General features: G+C 42.2%; 1 protein-coding gene across 1 annotated transcript in view; it reads left to right on the top strand.

Annotated features, from left to right (window-relative positions):
* The first annotated feature begins 14,702 nt into the window (after window positions 1–14,702).
* LOC128870433 (calcium/calmodulin-dependent protein kinase type II alpha chain) overlaps window positions 14,703–20,596 on the top strand; it is a 341,402-nt gene continuing 335,508 nt past the window's right edge. The window contains exon 1 of the mRNA XM_054113061.1: window positions 14,703–16,436. Coding sequence (XP_053969036.1) covers window positions 15,036–16,424 — 1,389 coding nt within the window. The 5' untranslated portion in view covers window positions 14,703–15,035 and the 3' untranslated portion in view covers window positions 16,425–16,436. The remainder of the gene's footprint in view (window positions 16,437–20,596) is intronic.

Genomic DNA, 20,596 nt, shown 5'->3' on the forward strand with positions numbered 1-20,596 from the left:
GTGGGGTGAAATCCCGTTAATAGGTTATCTGGACTTAACAATTGATCTCTATCTAGGATCATATCGTCGTACTTCCGAAGTCAACATAAAGCACCCAATTGTCCGCTGGCATCGAGAACAGTGTGCACCGCTCCGACAACTGGTAGCAATTCTAACAGTGGCCAGTGTTTTTTTCGTTTTCCCAGACTCCTTTTGACTTGAATCTGAACGCCGCCTTCATTGGTTATTTATTTATTTATTATTAAAGTCAAACATACAACCATGGGTTATTTTTACAGCTATTGACCTTGAGAATAGTTTGCATAAAAGAATTAATAGTAAAATCCAAATTTAAATATAAATTTCAACTAGTGATAAAGAAGTTGAAGTTGGAGAAGGTATTAAAACAAGGAAAGAATATATTTAAATAATGTGGAACCATTTGAGCAATTTTCGGCAAGGTAGCGAAGCAATTTATTTTTGAAGCAACGAGCTTTCTTTAATACGTTTGATTTTGTAAGGTAAGGTATTCCAAAGACGGACAGAGAACATAAAGTATTTACATTCAGTCACCAAACAACTGTATTTCATCGGGACTAAGTTTAACGAACGGCAGGACTTTGAGGTATCTGGGTTCCTGAGTGTTTATGATCTTCTGGAGTAAAACTAAACATTTAAACCTAAGCAAGTCGTAAAAAGATACGGAAGCAATTTTATTCGCAAAAACAGAAATATACATGGTCATAACATTTTTTACAGTAAACGTGTCTTGCAATGTTGTTATACAAAACATTAAGTTTACTACGGCACACACTATCACAAGGAGTATATAACTCACAACCATACAGTTACGATGGTAACAAATACGTTTTAGCTAGTAGCAGTCGAATATTTACTGGTGTAAAATGTTGAGTTGTCCATAAATTTCGAAGCATACCATAAACTTTGCCTATGGCAATAAAGATGTTATTACTCCATGTCAAAATTCTATTAAATGTAACCCCTAAATTTTTAACAATGTCCACATATTTAATCAGAGCGTCATTTAGTTTGGCTTCTGTATAGCCATCGAGCTTGATATATTTTTTGTATATAACGATACATTGAGACTTGTGGGGCTCAAGTCAGAACTCAAATTACTGATGCAAATATCTATACAGCTAATGACACGACTAACATATAATGGAACGTCATCGGCATATACATGGACATCACTATATTCAATCACACTGAACAAATCATTAATGTACAAGACAAATAAAAGAGGGCCACGGATAGAGCTTTGAGGAACACCTCTGGTTACAGGTAGGAAGTTGTATATGGTATTATCACCACATAGCGCTTGTAATCGGTCACGCTCAAGAACTTTAGAAAAGAACTGCAACATTGCAATCGGGCGGTAGTCTCCATTCGGTTCCTTAATTGGTATGATTTTGGCTCTCTTCCAAGAGTTGAGAAAGGTTGACGTGGTTAAGATGATATTCAGAGCATAAATAAGATATTTTAAGATCTTTGGTAACAAGAATGGTAGAAATTTTGGATGAATACCATCCAGACCGGCCGCATTCGACTGACACTAAGTATGGACTGTACTACCTCACAATCATCGACACATTTAAAACAGAAACTGGACATCACAACGTTAAGATTAGAATTGTAATTATCATAACATATATCATTAACAGAGCCGGGTAAGCACACAAATTTCTCATTTAGTACATTTACATTAACATCAACATAAATCGAATATATGTAGATTGATTATTGTTCCCAATCCCGATCGCACGAATTTTGTTCCACGTCTCCTTCGAACTCACTGCAGTACTAAACTGTTGCTCATAGTATTTTAGTTTACTTAATCTATTCGATTTGTTAACATCTCGTCTGCAAGCATTGAACGTGTTATAGGCGTTTAAAATCCGAAAATTACAGAATATGACAGCAAGTATGGTTAAAACAGGAGTTAAGAGAAAGTTTAAGTAGCGGAACTAGAGAATATGAGAGAAGGATACACTTTCTTTTTATTAAACTAAACAATAACAATGTTATTGTATTATAAAAACTGCACAGTTGCTTTGGTTGCAAATAGCTAATATTCATTCGCCTTATTTCAACTTTGTTGAGGTATACCGGGTACCTTTTGCTCTGAGTTGGATGATTTACATCTACGCCAAGATGTAACTTTTCATTAGCTCGTATGCAGTTTATACATTTCTGAATACTAACTTTATTACAATCCTTTGATCTATGTTGCTCGAGGCACTCATAGCATACTTTTTTTAATTTTTGCAATCGACAGCTTTATGGTTATACCCCTGACATTTAAAACGTCTCAAGATTTCTGCGCCATCGAATACCTTACAGTGCTCCCATCCAATATTAACTTTTTCCCAATTTAAAACATAGAAAAAAGTCGTGGGTCCATTTCTAACATAGCGTTATAACTTCATAAAGTTTTACTAATTTGATCTCACTATTTTCTAGAATTTTATTTTGCTATTTTAGTTTCTCTACTAGTGGTTTTTCATCATGCGATACCCTATAATATATATATATATAATTGGCGCGTACACCCTTTTTGGGTGTTTGGCCGAGCTCCTCCTCCTATTTGTGATGTGAGTCTCGATATTGTTCCACATATGGAGGCACCTAAAGTTTTAAGCCAACTCCGAACGGCAGATATTTTTATTAGGAGCTTTTTCATGGCAGAAATACACTCGGAGGTTTGCCATTGCCTGCCGAGGGGCGACCGCTATTAGAAAAATGTTTTTCTTAATTTTGGTGTTTCACCGAGATTCGAACCAACGTCCTCTCTGTGAATTCCGAATGGTAATCACGCACCAACCCATTCGGCTACGGCGGCCGCCCATTAGTGATACCATAAATCTTGGTCCTATTGACTTCGGTATGTGAATATCGTAGCTTTTGCCGATATTTTCTACAATCTTTTTTTTTAATTTTTTCCCTTTCGTTTGCACTGTCAGCTCCAATCACTATAACTCCGTTTCTTCTGGATTCAATATTTGACATTTTTAAGTTTCCCGGATCAACTTTTGCAATCAAGTCTAATTTTGCTTTTTCACTTTTTTGCTTCGATCTCGGTTTAATCACTAATGGTGCACCTTTTTTTAAGTCTGGCATCACTGTTTTGAGAGTAATGATGTTTCTTAATACTGCTCGAATACTTCTTGCGCTCTTTGCATACCACTTATTCTTTCACTGAATTTTTAATCGATAACCTCCAGTAAGCTTTTGATTTCTTTTTCATGAGTTTTAAGTGCACTCTTGAATTGAAACTTGTAATCAAGCAATCGTGAACCGTTTTTCTGGACTACACTCTGAACATTCCCATGGCAGCCGGTTCTACGCTACCGGAATGGCCAATAGCTGCCGCCCCTGTCTAGTGATTAGTCTATCATCCCACCCCTTACGTCTAAGGAGCAACTCCTCGCAGCAATCTTGCGCCAAATACGTCTCCATAGGGCTTTTATTGAATCCAACGCTGGGCCAGAGGTATTCTATTGCTGCGTTGCCATAAACGGCTCCATCCGAACTCCATCTTGGTTAGGTGCAACAGGTGCAACGGGTGAAGCCACCTTAAAACCTGTTCAGGCCTTAAGTCGATAAGCCGAACTCGATATTTATAATATTTACATACTCCCTGTCACCTGCTGCCCGGCAGGATATCATCCTGATATAGGTGGGCTCATCAGGTGTGAAACCCGATTGGTGACTTCAATGCGCATCACGATCTTTGGCATTCAAGCCTGCCAAACGATCGTAGGGTACAGCTACTGCCAGAGCAGATAGACGATTCGACATTCAGCACTGTGAACGACGACGCCCCCACTCGTTCCCATGGCAGTCGGTTCTACGTACCGGAATGACTCGAGTTTTTCCCGACCAAGGGCTGCCGCCCCAGTAAACTAGCGCTGGCTAGTGAAACACACATCATCCCACCCCTTACGTCACAGGAGCAAACACTCGCAGCAATCCTGCTCCAAATGCTTCTCTTCGGGGCTGGAATCGTATCCAACCCTGGGCCAGAAGTATTCTACTGCTGCGTCTGCCACAAACGGCTTCACCCGAACTCCACCTCGGTTAGGTGCAATAAGTGCAACGGGTGGTGCCACCTTAAGACCTGCTCTGGTCTTAAGTCACATAAGGAGTGGTCCACACGATATGTGGCCACGTGTTGCTCCCGCCAGCAGGCGTCTGATGCCTCCACGGTTGCTACACCCCGTGATAGGCCAGCACTACCAACCGCCACCACCACCCACACCTCCACGGTGAGGAGCCTATCGGAACAACACAACTCCCCTTCAACCCCTCCCCTTCCTTCCTGCTCCAGCCGCAGTGCGGGGACAAACCAGCAGCACCTGGTCCCCCGCACAGTCTGCTCCGTGTGTCAGGCCGTAATACCTCGGAATCTGGTATCAGTCCAGGGCAATTCTTGCAATGGCTGGTTCCATTTTCGGAGATGTTCCGGCCTGCGCACCACCCGTGAGTGGACAACTGCCTACGTTGCCCCCTGCTGCAGAGCTCTGCACCCACTACCCCCCCGGAGGCGCGGCCGCCCTCCACCATCAGGCTGCAACAACCACAGTGGATTGCGCAGCAGATCGTAGGGGAAAGCAACTGGCAGAGCAGATAGACGATTCGACATTCAGCACAGTGAACGACGACGGCCCCACTTGGGTAGTGGGTAATTGCAGCAGCCTGACGTCACAATTTCTAGCGCAGGTCTGATAAATAGCAAAATAGCCATCGCTTGCATCAGACCACTTGCCCATTATCATCTCGATCGAGAGACCTGCCGACTTTGTTTCCGCGAATCACCGGTCCTATTTTAACTTTAAAAAAGCTAATTGGGCCAGCTTCACGGAATTCACCGAGGACACCTTCGCCGCTCTTCCTATCCCCACTGATGTGCGCGTAGGCGAACGCGCATTCCGCAAGGTGCTCACAGCTGCTGCGGCTCGCTTCATTCCAGCTGGAAGCTATAAGGACATCCGTCCTCATTTCACAGCCGAAGCAGCCAATTTAGCAAACGAGCGTGACCACCTACGTTAGGTCGATCCCTGGGATCCCCGCATAAGGGATCTCAATTTGGAGATCCGGCAACTGGTAAATCAACATAAGCGGACTAAATGGGTTGAGCACCTGAAGACCAGCAACCTCACCTCTGGGGTGAGTAAGCTCTGGTCCACCGTTAGGTCCCTGTCAAACCCGACGAAGCACAACGACAAGGTGGCTATCACCTTCAACGGTTGCACTTCGTCGGACCCGAAGAGATGCGCGAGCTATTTTAGCCGGCTTTTCATACTGCATCCTCCGGGCGACAGAACCAAACGTCGTGCTACCAGACGGCTGCACAAACTGACGAACGACAGTGCGCCACTTACTTTCTCCGGTGATGAGGTTCAGGGGGCCATCAACAAGTCGAAATCATCGAAAGCCATTGGCCCTGACGGTTTAAACGCGCTGATGCTGAAGCATCTGGGACCCCTGGGAGTAGGATTTCCTACAAGGGTATTTAATCTGTCCTTGGCCACTCTCATCATCCCTGACAAGTGGAAAGCAGGGAGAGTGGTCCCACTACTGAAGCCTGGGAAACCCAATAACCTAGGGGAGTCTTATCGGCCTCCTTTCCCCAGTAGTGAAGACACTTGAAGCCCTCCTACTCCCTCTCTACACGAAACACCTGGCCTCAGCCCCACATCAGCACGGTTTCCAACGAGTGCACAGCACCACCACTGCACTCACCGCCATAAACGCCCTGATAAATGGCGGGCTTAACCAAAACCGCCCCTGCGAGAGGACTGTCCTAGTAGCGTTGGACTTTCGATACAGTCAGCCATTCCACGCTACTAGATGATATTTATCAGTCGACACTCCCGCCAGGGCTGAAGAGGTGGTCCGCGAACTATCTGAGCGGTCGGCACTCGTCAGTGATATTTCGAGATCAAACGTCAAAGCAGAGAAGGATTAAGCAAGGTGTACCGCAGGGTGGAGTCGTTTCTCCCTTGCTGTTCAATTTCTACATCTCGAAACTCCCCCAACCACCAGCGGGAGTTTCCCTGATCTCATACGCTGACGACTGCACGATAATGGCGTCGGGCAATGACATCGATGGCCTGTGTTCCAAAGTGAACAACTAGCTCACCGACCTTTCTCGCTTTTTCACTGCGAGGAATCTCCAACTCTCCCCCACCAAGTCCACGGCGACCCTCTTTACCACCTGGACAAAGCAGGTCAAGCTGTCCCTTAAGGTAAAAGTCGATGATACACCAATTCCGACGGTAAATAACCCCAAAATTTTGGGTGTAACCTTCGACAGTTTGCTCTCCTTCTCAGTTTCTGCTTGGGTGCTACCATAGGTTTTACCCTCGCACACACCTGCTTGATTCAGAACCACCTCCCAGGCACGTCAGGAGTCACCTTCTCAATTACGAGATCCAGGACAAAACGAACAAATATCTATATTATTTGACCAGACAGCGTTTAGACAGACATTAAACGACATTCATCGGGAGACCGTCACCACCTTCTTAAGCTCCCGACCATAGAATGCCGTAATCGGAATCCAACCACCACCTATAGCAGACGAAGAGCTCCAGCTTCCCCGTGAGACCCGCGTAACACTGCCACAATTACGTTCTGGAAATTGTAGCAGGTGAAACTCCTACTTATCCAGAATTGCCCCGGACATACTAAGCATATGTCCGGCATGTGAAGCACCCCGCACGACACTAACCACCACTGGAGCCAGTGATACGCAGTGGACGAAGCTCCAGACCTGCCAAAATACTGCAATAAGGACCGCGACAGGATGTCTTCTGATGTCCCCCATACAACACCTGCATGATGAGACTCATATGCTATCTGTGAAGGAGCATAACAAACTGCTCAGCAAGCAGTTTCTGCTAGGGTGTCACCGTAGGTCTCACCCATGCAGACACCTGCTCGAACCTGACCCACCTCCCAGGCACATCAGGAGGCACTTCCCAAATTACGTGGACGAGATCCTAGACAAAACAGACATACCACTCCAGGATCGGACAGTGTACAGACAGGCCATAAACGACATTCATCGGGAGACCCTTACCACCTTCTTAAGCTCCCGACCTCAGAATGCCGTTATCGGAGTCCAACGAGGGCCAGACGAAGAGCTCCAACTTGGCAAAATACCCATCCCCTACCCCGAATGTTTTAAGAAAAGGGGTATAAGGGGGTGTAAAGGGGGTATTCTACTCTCTAAAAGTGAAAACCTCACTTGTCGGCGGCTTGTACTTTTTAAGTTATTTGATTTTAAAAGTTGTAAAATTGACCAAGAATCCTCCTATTTTGGTTACTACAACCAGCCGAAGTGCTGCCAGACATCGTATAAATAAACAATTTTAGAAGATAATAAATGAATAAAAATACAAAATTTTACAAATTATTTCTATATTATATACGTCTATTCATATATATACATATATATATATATATATATATAGAGGTATATTTTTGGATATATGTATATATTTATATAAATATATATATTAATGCTTGATTTTCAGTAAAGTATGTTTGATTGTATGCATTTTGAGTTTACAGATTTGTATTCAAACAAAAAAAAAGGTAATTATTAATATTTCATACATATATATGTTGTATTTGAAAAAATATCATATATTAATATTTGATAGATATATATATTAACACATATATTTTATTTTAAACAAAAATACGAGAAATTTTCACTATATTATGAATATATGATATATTTGTATACATATATATATTTTATTAAAAAAAAAAAATAGCGCAGCAGGCAAAAATTTGCTATAAAAAATCGCGCAATTTTTTATTCCAAATTTTCACTATATTATGAATATATGATATATATATTCTTTTTTATATATTAAACTAGCAAACCCGGCCCGCTTCGCTGGGCACACTAAAATAGAATAGATATGGTTTAGAACAGAAGACATATGGTTTTCATATTATTTATTTCTTTATTCTTTATTCAAGCGCTTTGGCATAAACAATATTTTTTGTTTTTCTATTTGTTTTTGAGTAAATATAAAATATAAATTGAAAATCAGGAAAAAAGAAGATTGTTTTTAAATTCCAAATCAACGCAAATGAATAACTAAGAAACAATCGTCTTTTTTCCTGATCATCCATGAATTTTTCGTTTCAATCTATATGTTTTATTAAGCATTGGAGCGTTTTTAACCATTATCCATTTATATTTTTCAAAAAAACAAAACGAAAAAAATTTTTTTTCCACAAACACATAATTTCATTTGAACATTCGGATTTCACATTAAATTCTCAAATTTCGTAAGAAATTATTCACTGTTCCAAAATCCACTCCAAAAAAATTCACAAAAAATTTTTACACTTTGCACTCACGTCTTCTCCTTATGGCATCCAAATCAGAAAGAAATATTGACACATTGTAACTCACACTGTAAATTTGACAGTTCAGTTCCGCCCCAAGCGTTAAAAAAGTAAACGACATTATGGCTGGTTCAAACGAACGCTGTACGCGTTGCCAGTGTTCCGAATTACAACCAAACTTTACGAAACCCATTTTAAATACTTACTTAACAATGTGTGTAAGTTTGGTTTAATTCGGTGCAAAGACACGTCGGGTCCACGTTTTGGCATATATTTCGAGACCCTAGTCATCAATAGGTTTGAAAATTACCATGTCTTAAAGCACTTATCAACAGCTTTCATTTGATACCCATATTGTACATACACAGCCAAAGGTTACCCGGGTCCACGTTTTGACCTATATCTCGAGACCCCGGTCACGGAGCGGCATGAAAAATACTCTGTACTAAAGCATTCACCAACAGCTTCAATTTGATATCCATATTCTACAAACACATTCTAGGCTCCACGTTTTGGTCTCTATCTCGAGACCCTAGTCACGGAGCGGCATGAAACATACTCTGAACTAAAGCATTCACTAACAGCTTCCATTTGATACCCATATTGTACATACACATCCGAAGGTTACCCGGGTCCACCTTTTGACCTATATCTCGAGCCCTATCCACCAATAGGCATCCAAACTATACATAAACCATCTTCAATACCTACTTAACAATGTGTGTAAGTTTGGTTTAATTCGGTGCAAAGACACGGCCGGTTAGCGAACACACACAAAAAGTTGACTTTATTTTAAATATAAGATATCTATTTATAATAATATATAAAAAAGAATAATTAAAAAATTTTGCGTAAAACTTATATATACATATATATATTTTATTAAAAAAAAAATAGCGTAGCAGGCGAAAATTTGGAATAAAAAATCGCGCGATTTTTTATTCCAAATTTTCACTATATTATGAATATATGATATACATTCTTTTTTATATACAATATTAAATATCTATATATAATATAAAAAAGAATAATTAAAAAATTTTGCGTAAAACTTTTTTCTGCGTAGGCGGCCTTCGGCCGCACTTCAAAAAAATAACCCTTAATAGTCCAACACCGTCTCCGCTGCACACAGGAGCTTTACGTGGAGCTGAACTGTATTTCGAAAATCATATCGATATTGCATTTAAATATATATATGAACTCAATATATACACTGTAGAGGTTGTAAACCCCCGTTCCCTCATTATTCTAACAAAAAAGAATGTGTGGAAATTATGTTCCTATGTTGCTTCGTTTTTTATATTATTATAAAACTAAAATAACAAATATTTACAAGGTATTATTTTGATTTGATTTGATTTCGGCGGCCTCGTTAGCCGAATGGGTTGGTGCGTGACTACCATTCGGAATTCACAGAGAACGTAGGTTTGAATCTCGGTGAAACACCAAAATTAAGAAAAACATTTTTCTAATAGCGGGATGACCTCGGCAGGCAATGGCAAACCTCCGAGTGTATCTTTGCCATTGAAAAGCTCCTCATAAAAAATATCTGCCGTTCGGAGTCGGCTTAAAACTGTAGGCCCCTCCATTTGTGGAACAACATCAAAAGTAGGATGAGGAGCTCGGCCAAAAACCCAACAAGGGTGTACGCGGCGATTATATATAATATATATATTATTTTGATTTCTTACATAGAAACTAATTTTTTAATTGCATTTGAAATACTTGTTTGGCTCTAGAAAGGACCAAGTCCAAAAAGGCTGAGAGATAATTAAGGTCCGACAACGATCTAACGAGTGGCGCATTAGTACTTGAAGAGCTATAGCTTGCAAGCTCGGGATGGCGTTAAGGGCATCGCTAGATGCCGTACTCATTGCACCTGTGATACCCAAGCGCACACTTCTCTGTAGTCAGGTTAGGGGTTTTACTCGAGAGTTAACCATAGTAGCATTCCGCCAGACTACGGAGGCGTATGTGATAATGGGTCTAATCAGGGTGATGTACAATCAGTCTACTATCGCTGGTTGTAGCCCCCATGTCTTGCCAAAGGTTCTCTTACACTGCCAGAAGACTTTTAGTGCTCGAGAGACCTTCTGCTCGACGTGCGTCTTCCAGGTGAACTTACTATCTAGGATTATCCCTAAGTATTTGACCTCAGAAAACAGTTGCAGGTGTACTCTTTTCAAGGTGGGTAGTTACAAATCTTACGTATTATTGCGTTTCCTAGTAAAAAGTACCAAGGTCCCAAGGAACCTCATTCGAGTTTGATTGCTGATGGGAATAATAATCAGCAGTTATGTTGTAGCAGCATAAACATTCCCGATACTTACATACGGTGAATGCTGCTGGGTCCTTGGTCGGATATAAATCCTTGTCGTTTCGGTAACGTTGAACCGACTGTCGTTGAAACCATGATTTGATTTGATTTAAATAATTAAATCAGAAGTTATCGTCTGGTTTGGTTCCAGAATTTCATAATAAACAATACCGGCCATATCCCACCAAATACAGGGTGGGCCATGTAAAATTTGCTCTTTGAATCGGCTATAAAAAAAAAACTAATGAATATTTTTTCAAACTTTTTGTTTTATTTTGAAGATTGAACATTGTCATTTATGAATGAAGAATAATATCGTTCAAATGACTGCCACGAATGGCTGTACAGTAGGCCATTCGATCAACCCAATTTTTAAGCACATTTTCGATTGTTTGGGCTCCAATTTCATGAATGGCAACTTCGATTTCGTGTTTTCAAGCATCAATCGTCTCTGGATGGTTCGCATAGTATTTGCCCTTAACGGCTCCCTACAAAACATAGTCCAACGGGCTTAAATCACAGCCAATTGATATCGGAATTTAGGCTGGTTATTCGGTTTTCAAAAACGGTTGCCAAAAGTTCGAGTGTAACTTTGGCAGTGTGACAAATTGCACCGTCCTGTTGAAACCAAATGTCGTCCATGTCATCCTCTTCAATTTTTGGAAACAATGTCACGGTAACGCTCGCCATTTACTGTAACCGCGGCTCCTCGCTCATTTTCGAAGAAAAAAATGGCCCGATGATGCCGCCAGACCAAAAACCGCTCCAAACAGTGACTCGTTGTGGATGCATTTGCTTCCCTACAGTAACGAGTGGATTTTCTGAGCCCCAAATCTGACAATTTTGCTTAGTGACGTAGCCACCGATGTGAAAATGAGCTTCATCAGAAAAGAAGACTCACCACTTTGGAAATAGGTTTTCAATATTTCCCAATTTTGTTCAAGCGTATAGCGTCCCATTAAGTAAATTATGAACACATTTGACATGTCATTTGTGTTACCATTCTCAAAAAAATAGGTGGTTCAAAAAGCGAACGCTATATGGCCCACCCTGTAGACAGGAGAATCTTCTTGGAGTGAAGGCCATCTCTAGGGGTTGGTTCTGGTGCTTCACCTTTATTTAAAAATTGGCGTTTCCGAACAGGATTATTGTAAAGGACCCAATTTTCTTCACCAGTAACGATACGGTTCAAAAAACTTTCATTTTCAAGCCGTTGCAGCAGCTGAGAACACACATTCACTCTCTGCTGAAGGTTGGCGACGGAAAGTCTATGCGGAACCCATTTTTCCAGCTTTGAAACCTTTTCCAACTGAACCGGGTACCTGTGAACTGTTGAATGAATTTAACTTGTGAGCTATCATATTGACTGTCAAATTTGGCTCAGCTTCCACGAGTTCGAGCAAGGCGTCGGAGTTAAAGACTTCAGGACGACCAGCGCGCGGGGCATCCGGGGCATTTAAGGCAATTGGTCGGCCGGTTCTGAATTATGCTGCGCCTCTGTGGTCGCCTAGAACTAGTAACATGCAGTGGATAAAGCTACAGACATGCCAAAATACTTCCATTCGGATAGCGACGGATTGCCTCCTGATGTCCCCTGTTCAACACCTTCACAACGAGGCACAAATGCTCCCAGTAATGGAGCATAACAAACTGCTCAGCAAGCAGTTCCTGCTACGATGTTACCGCAGATTTCACCCTTACAGACACCTGCTTGAGCCTGAGCCGCCTCCTAGGCTCGTCAGGAGACATCTCTTAAACTACTCTGACCAAATCCAGAACAAAACTGACCGAAACTTACTGGACCCGTAGCAGGGTACTAGATATTGTAGTAGGGTAAACTCCTACTTATCCAGAATTGACCCCGACATACCAAACATATGTCCGGCATGTGAAGGCACCCCGCACGCCACTAAGCATCTTTTCACATGCCCTTTAAAACCGACTCATCTAACACCCCTCTCCCTCTGGACCCAACCCGTCGAAACAGCATGTTTCATGGGTCTACCTTTAGATGAGCTAGACGAAGACGACCGATGATATGCCCTACACTGGCGGGGCTTCTATTACTGTTAACAAACAAACGAGTGTTGCTACAACAACAACAACAACGAGTGCACAGCACGCACCGACATAAACGCCCAGATAAGGTAGGTAGGTAGTTAAAATGGTTGAAGTGCACTCAGCACTCCTCAAGTAGCACTAAAGCGCCGTTTTAATACCATTATGAGACCTCCAACAGGCAGATATCTACAGCCAACCAGAGCTATTGATATAATGGAGAAGATGAATTATATTTAGGTTGGCGCACTGTCCCAGGCTGTCGGAGAAAGGAACTCCCAGTGACCTTAGTCTTCTAGCTGCCAAACCCGGAACCCCTTCTCTGAAAGGTCCCTACAGCTTCTGTAATGGGAGTTAAGGGGTTATACGCAGTTATGAAGCAAATAAAAGACGGGTTGTCAAGGATTTATCCTGAAGAAACTTCAGAATATTTTAATTTAAAAATTTTTGGCGGTTATAAAAGCATCCTTCAAGAACGTAACAAAATTTTTTATTTATGAAAATGTTGATTATAGAGCGCGCTGCAGGCGATTTCTGGAACCCCCTTTAAAAAAAGACGATTTACGGTGTACATCGTAACTCAGGATTGGATTATCTGAAATAAAAAAACCAAACAAATTTTGTTAATATATTAGATTATCTAGTAATTAATCGTTCGGCTAATCAAAATAGTGAATTTTCACAAAATGGCAGCTTTTAAAAGAAATGATTTCGATTTTTACTTTAAAATTTGGCCGTAAATTGATTATAAAATGGAAAATAAGTATCAGATTTACAAAAGGAACGATTAATTACTAGAAAATGTATCTTTAAAGATTGAGTTAAAACGGTTGACCGATCAAACAAGCCGTTTTCGAGATATCGTGTACCCCGACTTGAAAAATGCCATTTTGAAAAAAAAACACGTTTAAAGTTTCAATACCTACCTTAAAACGTGCCGAGGCATCTCTACATATTTAGGTATACCTCCGAAAGTGTTGCTTAGATCTATTTCAAATTTCGTGCGTATACTTTTGAATATATGTACATTACAAAAATGCAATAAAAAAAATCGATTTTTTTGAAAGTCATAACTGCGTATAATCCCTTAAATGGTAACCCTAGTATTTTCGCGTGTGTGCCGATCATTCAGTGACCGGTAAACACAGCTACGAGTTTGGAAATTGATTGGCGAGGAGTCCAAAGGTCTTTCTGAGTCCTTCGAATATCGTATTGGGGCCAAAGCGTTTTCGAAATAGCACATGAGGAAATGGAGCTCCATCTTTTGCCGATGACCGGGTAGGAGGTCTCTGAGGCCAATTCAGTCCCCTTCTTGGCAAGCTCATCAGCAATTTCAATTCCCTCTATGTTCCTATGTCCTGGAACCCAGATCAGAGAAATGTTACCTGCACACCTAAGATATTTCGTCTCTTCTTTACTTATTAATTTATTAATTAATTTTATTCTGCACCATGGTGTCGTCAGAGCCTTGATCGCTGCTTGACTATCAGAGAAAACAATACAATAATATCTCCCTCGCTCCCGCGTTCCTTAAGCATTTTGCATGCATGCAAGATCGCAAAGACTTCTGCTTGAAAAACACTAGCAGTGTTCGGCAATTTAGAGGAGATAGATAAATTGACTGATTTAGAGAAAACGTCTACTCCGACTCTCGATTCCATCTTGGAACCGTCAGTGAAGACAGGTACAAGCTTCGGTGCAGATTTTTCCCTCGATCCAATCCTGCCTATTTGTTTAAAAAACACTATTCTGCTTAAAAAACACTAGCAGTATTCTGCAGTTTAAAGGAGATAGATAAATTGACTGATTTAGAGAAACCCCCTGCTCTGACTCCAGATTCGATCTTGGAACCGTCAGTGAAGACAGAGATGCAAGTTTCGGTGCAGATTTTCCCCTCGATCCAATCCTGCCGTTTTGGAAAGATTGCTCTAGCACGACCCCCAAACTCTAGTTTGCGGATAGAGAGATTTGTTCGAAGTTCGGAGAAATACGGTGTTAAGGGGGGAAGTACCTTTAGACGTTTCAAAAAATCGATTTTTTTTTTATTGTCTTAACCGATAGGTATATGCTCTAAGAATATTATTGCAAAATTTCAAAAGCCGATCTTGAAAATTATGGAAGATATGCCACTTGAAAGTGGCGCGCGCCGAGCCGACTTTTCGCATTCTTTACACTAAACTTACATTCTTAAAATACTCTTCTCCCTTCCCTTTCTTCTTCACGCATCTTTTTCGTCAGTTTCTCGGGCTAGTTTCAGTGTTGCCTCGACTCTTGGCGAGTAAAGATGTATCCCAAAGGCAAAAAAGACTCCGCGACGCGTAGTTCGATTTCGAGAAAACGTAAATTTTATGGAAATCGATTTACGAAAAACGTTAAGGACGATCCGAATGCAAGTTCTGCTCGAAATAAAATTGCAAGTTCAAGTGCAGAATCTGTGATTGTGAATGTGCTTCACACGTACAGAGTAATCGAATTTTTGACAGTTTTTGGCGCGCTCTCGGACATTCTTATCTGCGCAAATTGTAAAAAAGAAGTGAAATTCGCGGAATGTGGACAAAGATGTTTGGGTTTTAAGATTGTTGTTTCATGTTCATGTGGTCGGAGAGAAATAAATTCGGGGCCAACTCTAAATACGGGCTATGAAATCAATAGGAGAATTGTCTTCGTTTTTCGACTACTGGGCATAGGTCGACAAGGAATCAACATTTTTTGTGGCCTGATGGATTTTTGCAAGGGGTTATCGAATACCACGTACAATAGAGTGGCTTTCGAGAGAACCACGAAGGAAGCAGTCCAGCAGGAGAGAAAGAAGAATGTTGAAAACGGAATCCACGAAACTCATTTGAAAGTGTCTGGCGATGGTTCCTGGAAGAAGCGGGGGTTCACGTCTCTCTATGGCGTAACAACGCTCATTGGGCATTATACCGGGAAAGTTGTCGATATGGTGGTAAGAAGCTCCTATTGCCAAGCTTGTACTGCGTGGGCTCCGAAGAAGGGCACAGAAGAATATGAAGACTGGTATGAACAACACGAAGAATTATGTACGAAAAATCACGAAGGTTCAGCAGGAAAGATGGAGGTGGATGCCATCATTGACATGTTCGAAAGGTCGGAAGAAATGCACGGGGTAAAGTATTTAAATCACTATTGTTCGACAGACAAAAAGCCCAGACATGGAAACTGCCCCGCAGGCGAAGACACCTGGTGCGAGTGGCGTAGGGCCGAGGCCACCAAAAGCTTGAAGTCCTACAAGCACTCGCCGCGTCTTATTCCACCCGACGTTGAGACCAGCATTCGTCGCATTTATGATGCTCTCTCAACGAATGATCTCCTCAATAGGTGCTTGGGCGGGAATACACAGAACGCGAACGAGTCAATCAACGCCACGGTGTGGCGCATGACTCCAGAACATCTCAATTCCGGGAAAAAAATTATTGACATTGCCGCGTACATCGCTGCCGGATTGTTTAATGAAGGCTACAGTTCGATTTTGAGGCTAATGGGATCTCTGGACTGCATCATTGGGCATCAGTGCAAGATGTTCGCCGATCAGATGGACGACGTTAGACTGGCGCGCGCAGACCGACGTCACAGCGACTGCACGAAGGAGGCCGAAAACGAATATTTTGAGGAAGCTGAGGGTTTGCTCTATGAGCCTGGTGGTGCTGATTAGCGTCCAACTTCGGTAAGTTTCTTTTTCCTTGACCGCGAACTTTAAACGGCGTTTTCTCGAAACCATGTTTTTCAAATTGGCGTAAGTGATTACGGAAAAAGTATTGAACCAATTTTCTTCATCAAGGTTTCATTTTAAAGGGCATAAAAAGCTACTCTAGGTAGACTACGGACGAAAAGAAAAAATAGTTTTTAGATACTTTTTAACACAAAAATGTTTGAAAATTTTTGCAAAAAAAACCAAAAGTTTTTTTTGAAGCCTCATTTTAATCGTTAATCTTCGAATTTGCTAGAGATTGTAGTCTATCTAGGATAAAAAACCCTCCTGAGTAAAATAATGTTTGATTTTATGATTTCAGATGAAAGTTGCGGTCAGGATCGCTTTCGCCGAATTCGATGTCAGCGGCGACACGATTTACGTGAACCGCCATAACTCAATTAATTGCTTATTTATAATAATGTTAAATACGCTTTTTTCTTCTTGGAGCATTGCCCTAAATATATATCATATTAATTTCATGTGCACTGTTTTCATTTTCCCAAAAATAAATCACGAAAAACTGGTTTTTTTCGGCCCTCTAAAGGTACTTCCCCCCTTAACTGCCCGAAAATGCTACCATGTTCCTTGAGAGATCGCCTCCAGAGGCCAATCTCCTTTAACCTGATTGCACTTTGAGTTGCGATGGAAATAACGGAAAAGTCGATGGGAAGTAAGTGCAAGAGGACATTCAGGGCAGTACTGGGGCACGTTTTACATGCTCCGGTGATGTCAATGTATGCAGTCCTTTGCACCCTCCCCAGTTTAGTGATATTATAGCCCTTCCGAAGAGCTTCCCACCGAACCAGGCATCCATACTTTAAAACTGGTCTTCTTTACCCGATTTTCAATGTGTAGCTTCCAATGGAGGTTGGAGTCAAGTATCACTCCAAGATACCTACCTTCCGATGAGGGCGAGAAAACGTGGTTGTTTAATTTGCGAAGTCGAAAGGGTGAAGGCTTATATTTTCTGGTAAATAGCACCAGCTCCCTTTTGTCAGAGTTGACTCGGAGGCCACAAATGGCAGCCCAGGGACTGAGTACAGCCAGTGACCTTTCCAAAATCTTAGCCATGACTGAGGGAAACGGTCCCGATACCATCTGGACCAAGTCATCGGCGTATGCTACTACCTTAACCCCATCCTTCTTTAACATTATCCGAACTTCGTCAATTACAACTAGCCAAAGTAGGGGCGAAAAGACACCTCCCTGCGGCGTCCCCCTTTATTAAATGAAGGTGAGTCCATCACATGCCCCACTTCCTCAGGAGGTGCTGCATTTTCGTGGGCCATGTATGCAGAAACCAAATAGTAGCAGCGGCCACTAGATGCTTCTACCCGGACTACTGTCGCTGAAATGAGAAGTCAGCATTAATTGTATTCTTAACGAGGATACAAGCCCTAGCCTTACGTTCCGACTGGACATAAAAAAGATCTTAGTGTCTGCCCTGGAGGCCCATGATCTTAGACTTCCGTTTAAGCCCGTCCAGTTCGCCATCCGGAGCACCAGACGTGGCGGAGGTCTTAAGTTTAGCCGTCCTGTAAGGCTAAAACGCAGTTGGTGCTTCTTTTCCTCGACTACCTTCAGGGACTCTTCAGAAAGTAGCAGCAGTGCCGTGGAGCTGTTTTTCTGAGGTTCCTCCAACTTGATCATAGACCAGTTGTTTATGGGAACCTCAGGGTTTTGAAGCTTGAGGCCTTGGATCTTCGGACCCTCCAGATTGATCTTCGGTAGCCAAATGCGGGCTCTGGCTCTTTTTGGCGTCTCCGAAGCTGATATGAGCTTAAGTGAGAACCCGTCCCAGGCATTGGTGACTTCAGCAACGCACTTCTCCGGAAAATCCCTGGAGAACTTATCGGCACACTTTATCACCCTGCAGCTTCGGCAGATGTCTAGGTAAACCACCGGCTTAACCAAAAGCGCCCCTGTGAGAGGATTGTCCTAGTAGCGTTGGCCATGAAGAAGGCTTTCGATACTGTCAGCCATTCCACGCTACTAGAGGAAATTTTTCAGTCGACACTCCCACCAGGGCTGAAGATGTGGACCGCGAACTACATGAGTGGTCGTCATTCGTCGGTGCTATTTCGAGACCAAATATCAAAACAGAAGAAAATAAAGCAAGGACTTCCGCGGGGTAGTGTCCTTTCACCCTTGCTGTTCAACTTCTATATCTCGAAACTCCCCCAGCCATCAGAGAGAGTCTCCCTGGTCTCCTACGCCGACGATTGCACGATAATGGCGTCGGGCAATGACATTGATGGCCTGGGCAGCCAAGGTAAACGACTACCTCTCGTGCCGTTTTCGCTTGTTCACTGCGGGGAACCTACAACTTTCCCTCCACTAAGTCCATGGCGACCCTGTTCGCTACCTGGATAAAGGAGGCCAAACTGCAAAAAGTCGATGACACACCAGTTCCGATAGTAAAAAACCCCTTCGACAGCTTGCTCTCCTTCTCAGCGCACACAACTGCTATTGCCACTAAATTACAGAATCGTAACAAGGTCCACAAGTCTTGCCTGCAGCCCTTGCGGCAAAGACGAAGAAATGTTGATGTCGACTTTCAAGGCAATAAGACGACCGGTTCTAAATTATGCTACAGGCTACAGACCGTTCAAAACACTGCCATAGGGACTGCGACAAGATGTCTACTGATGTCTCCAATACAACATTTACATGACAAGGCCCATATACTCCCTGTGAAGGAGCATAATAAACTGCTCAGCAAGCAGTTCCTGCAAGGGTCTTACCGCAAGTCTCTCCCATGCAGACACCTGCTTGAGCTTGAGCAGCCTCCCAGGCATGTCAGGGGGCACTTCCATACTACGCGGACGAGATCCACGACAAAACAGACAGACAGCTACACGATCGCACAGTGTACAGACAGACCCTTAACGACATTCATCGGGAGACTCTTACCACCTCCATAAGCTCCCGACCCCAGAATGTCGTAATCGAAGTCCAACCACCACCCTTTGCAGACGAAGAGCTCCAACTTCCCTGAGAGTCCCGCGTAACACTGCCACAATTACGTTCTGTATACTGAAGCAGGTTAAACTCCTACCTATCCACAAGCGACGCCGACATACTAGTTATATGTTCGGCATGTGAAGGTATCCCGCACAACACTAACCACCTTTTCACATGCCCATTAAACCCACTCATCTAACACCCCTCTCCCTCTGGATCCAACCTGTCGAAACAGCTAGTTTTCTGGGCCTACCGTTAGATGATCTAGACGACGGCGACCGGTGATTACACTTCACTGACAGGGCAAAGTTACTGCTACATCAACAACTTACCCGCTGTCGTTCGTTGATCAGGTCGCATGCACGTCTAGCATTTTGTTACATGAAGAGGCCCAGCCGCTGTTTGGTTAATTGATATAGTTTCCGTAAACGGTTTCTTTAAGAGCCGCATTTAATTTTTCCGCTTAACTCCTTCCGGGATCGTTTTTAGGTCCTTTTGACGAATTATGCGAAGGTTTTGGTGGCATCCTTGTAGACTTGCCAAGATCCCGTTCTGTTTTCCAGATTAAACATGTTCCTGGTGTCCCTTCTGAAGATGGCGAATTCCACCTGGGGTACCTTTTGCCTTTAAGAGGGCAACACGTTTTGGTAAAAAAATTTACCGCTTTATCAATTTTAGACGATGAGTCTATTTCCCTGTTAATTGCTCAACGTCTGAAATGCTCTTATCAAGCTACTTAATATTTTTTTCAAAAACTCACAACAACTTAAAACGTTTTTACTTGAAGAAAATTATTTTAATTACCTTTCCATCCATACACTTGGTTTTGTAAACACAACTGACCGTTTTTTCAAAATGAGATTTTTGCCTTTCGACATCTCCTTCCATTTTAATTAACTTATAAAACTTGTAGTATCGTTGTAATGAGTCTCAACTTTGTTGGACAAACAGTGCCTATTCCTTAAACCGAACAATTTGGTAAACTATTTATTTTTAATAACTATCATATTAATAACATTGCAAATAGTTCTATAGGCTGAATGCCAAACCCAGCAATCCACTGCTAAAAGAAACAAATGGCAATAATTTGACATCCGAATCTGCGCAATTGGATCGATGGAGAGAATATTTCGTAGAATCGGACATTACAAGTGAATGCTCCGTCGCTG

This window comes from Anastrepha ludens, chromosome X, assembly GCF_028408465.1.
Source record: "Anastrepha ludens isolate Willacy chromosome X, idAnaLude1.1, whole genome shotgun sequence".
Classification (NCBI taxonomy): domain Eukaryota; kingdom Metazoa; phylum Arthropoda; class Insecta; order Diptera; family Tephritidae; genus Anastrepha; species Anastrepha ludens.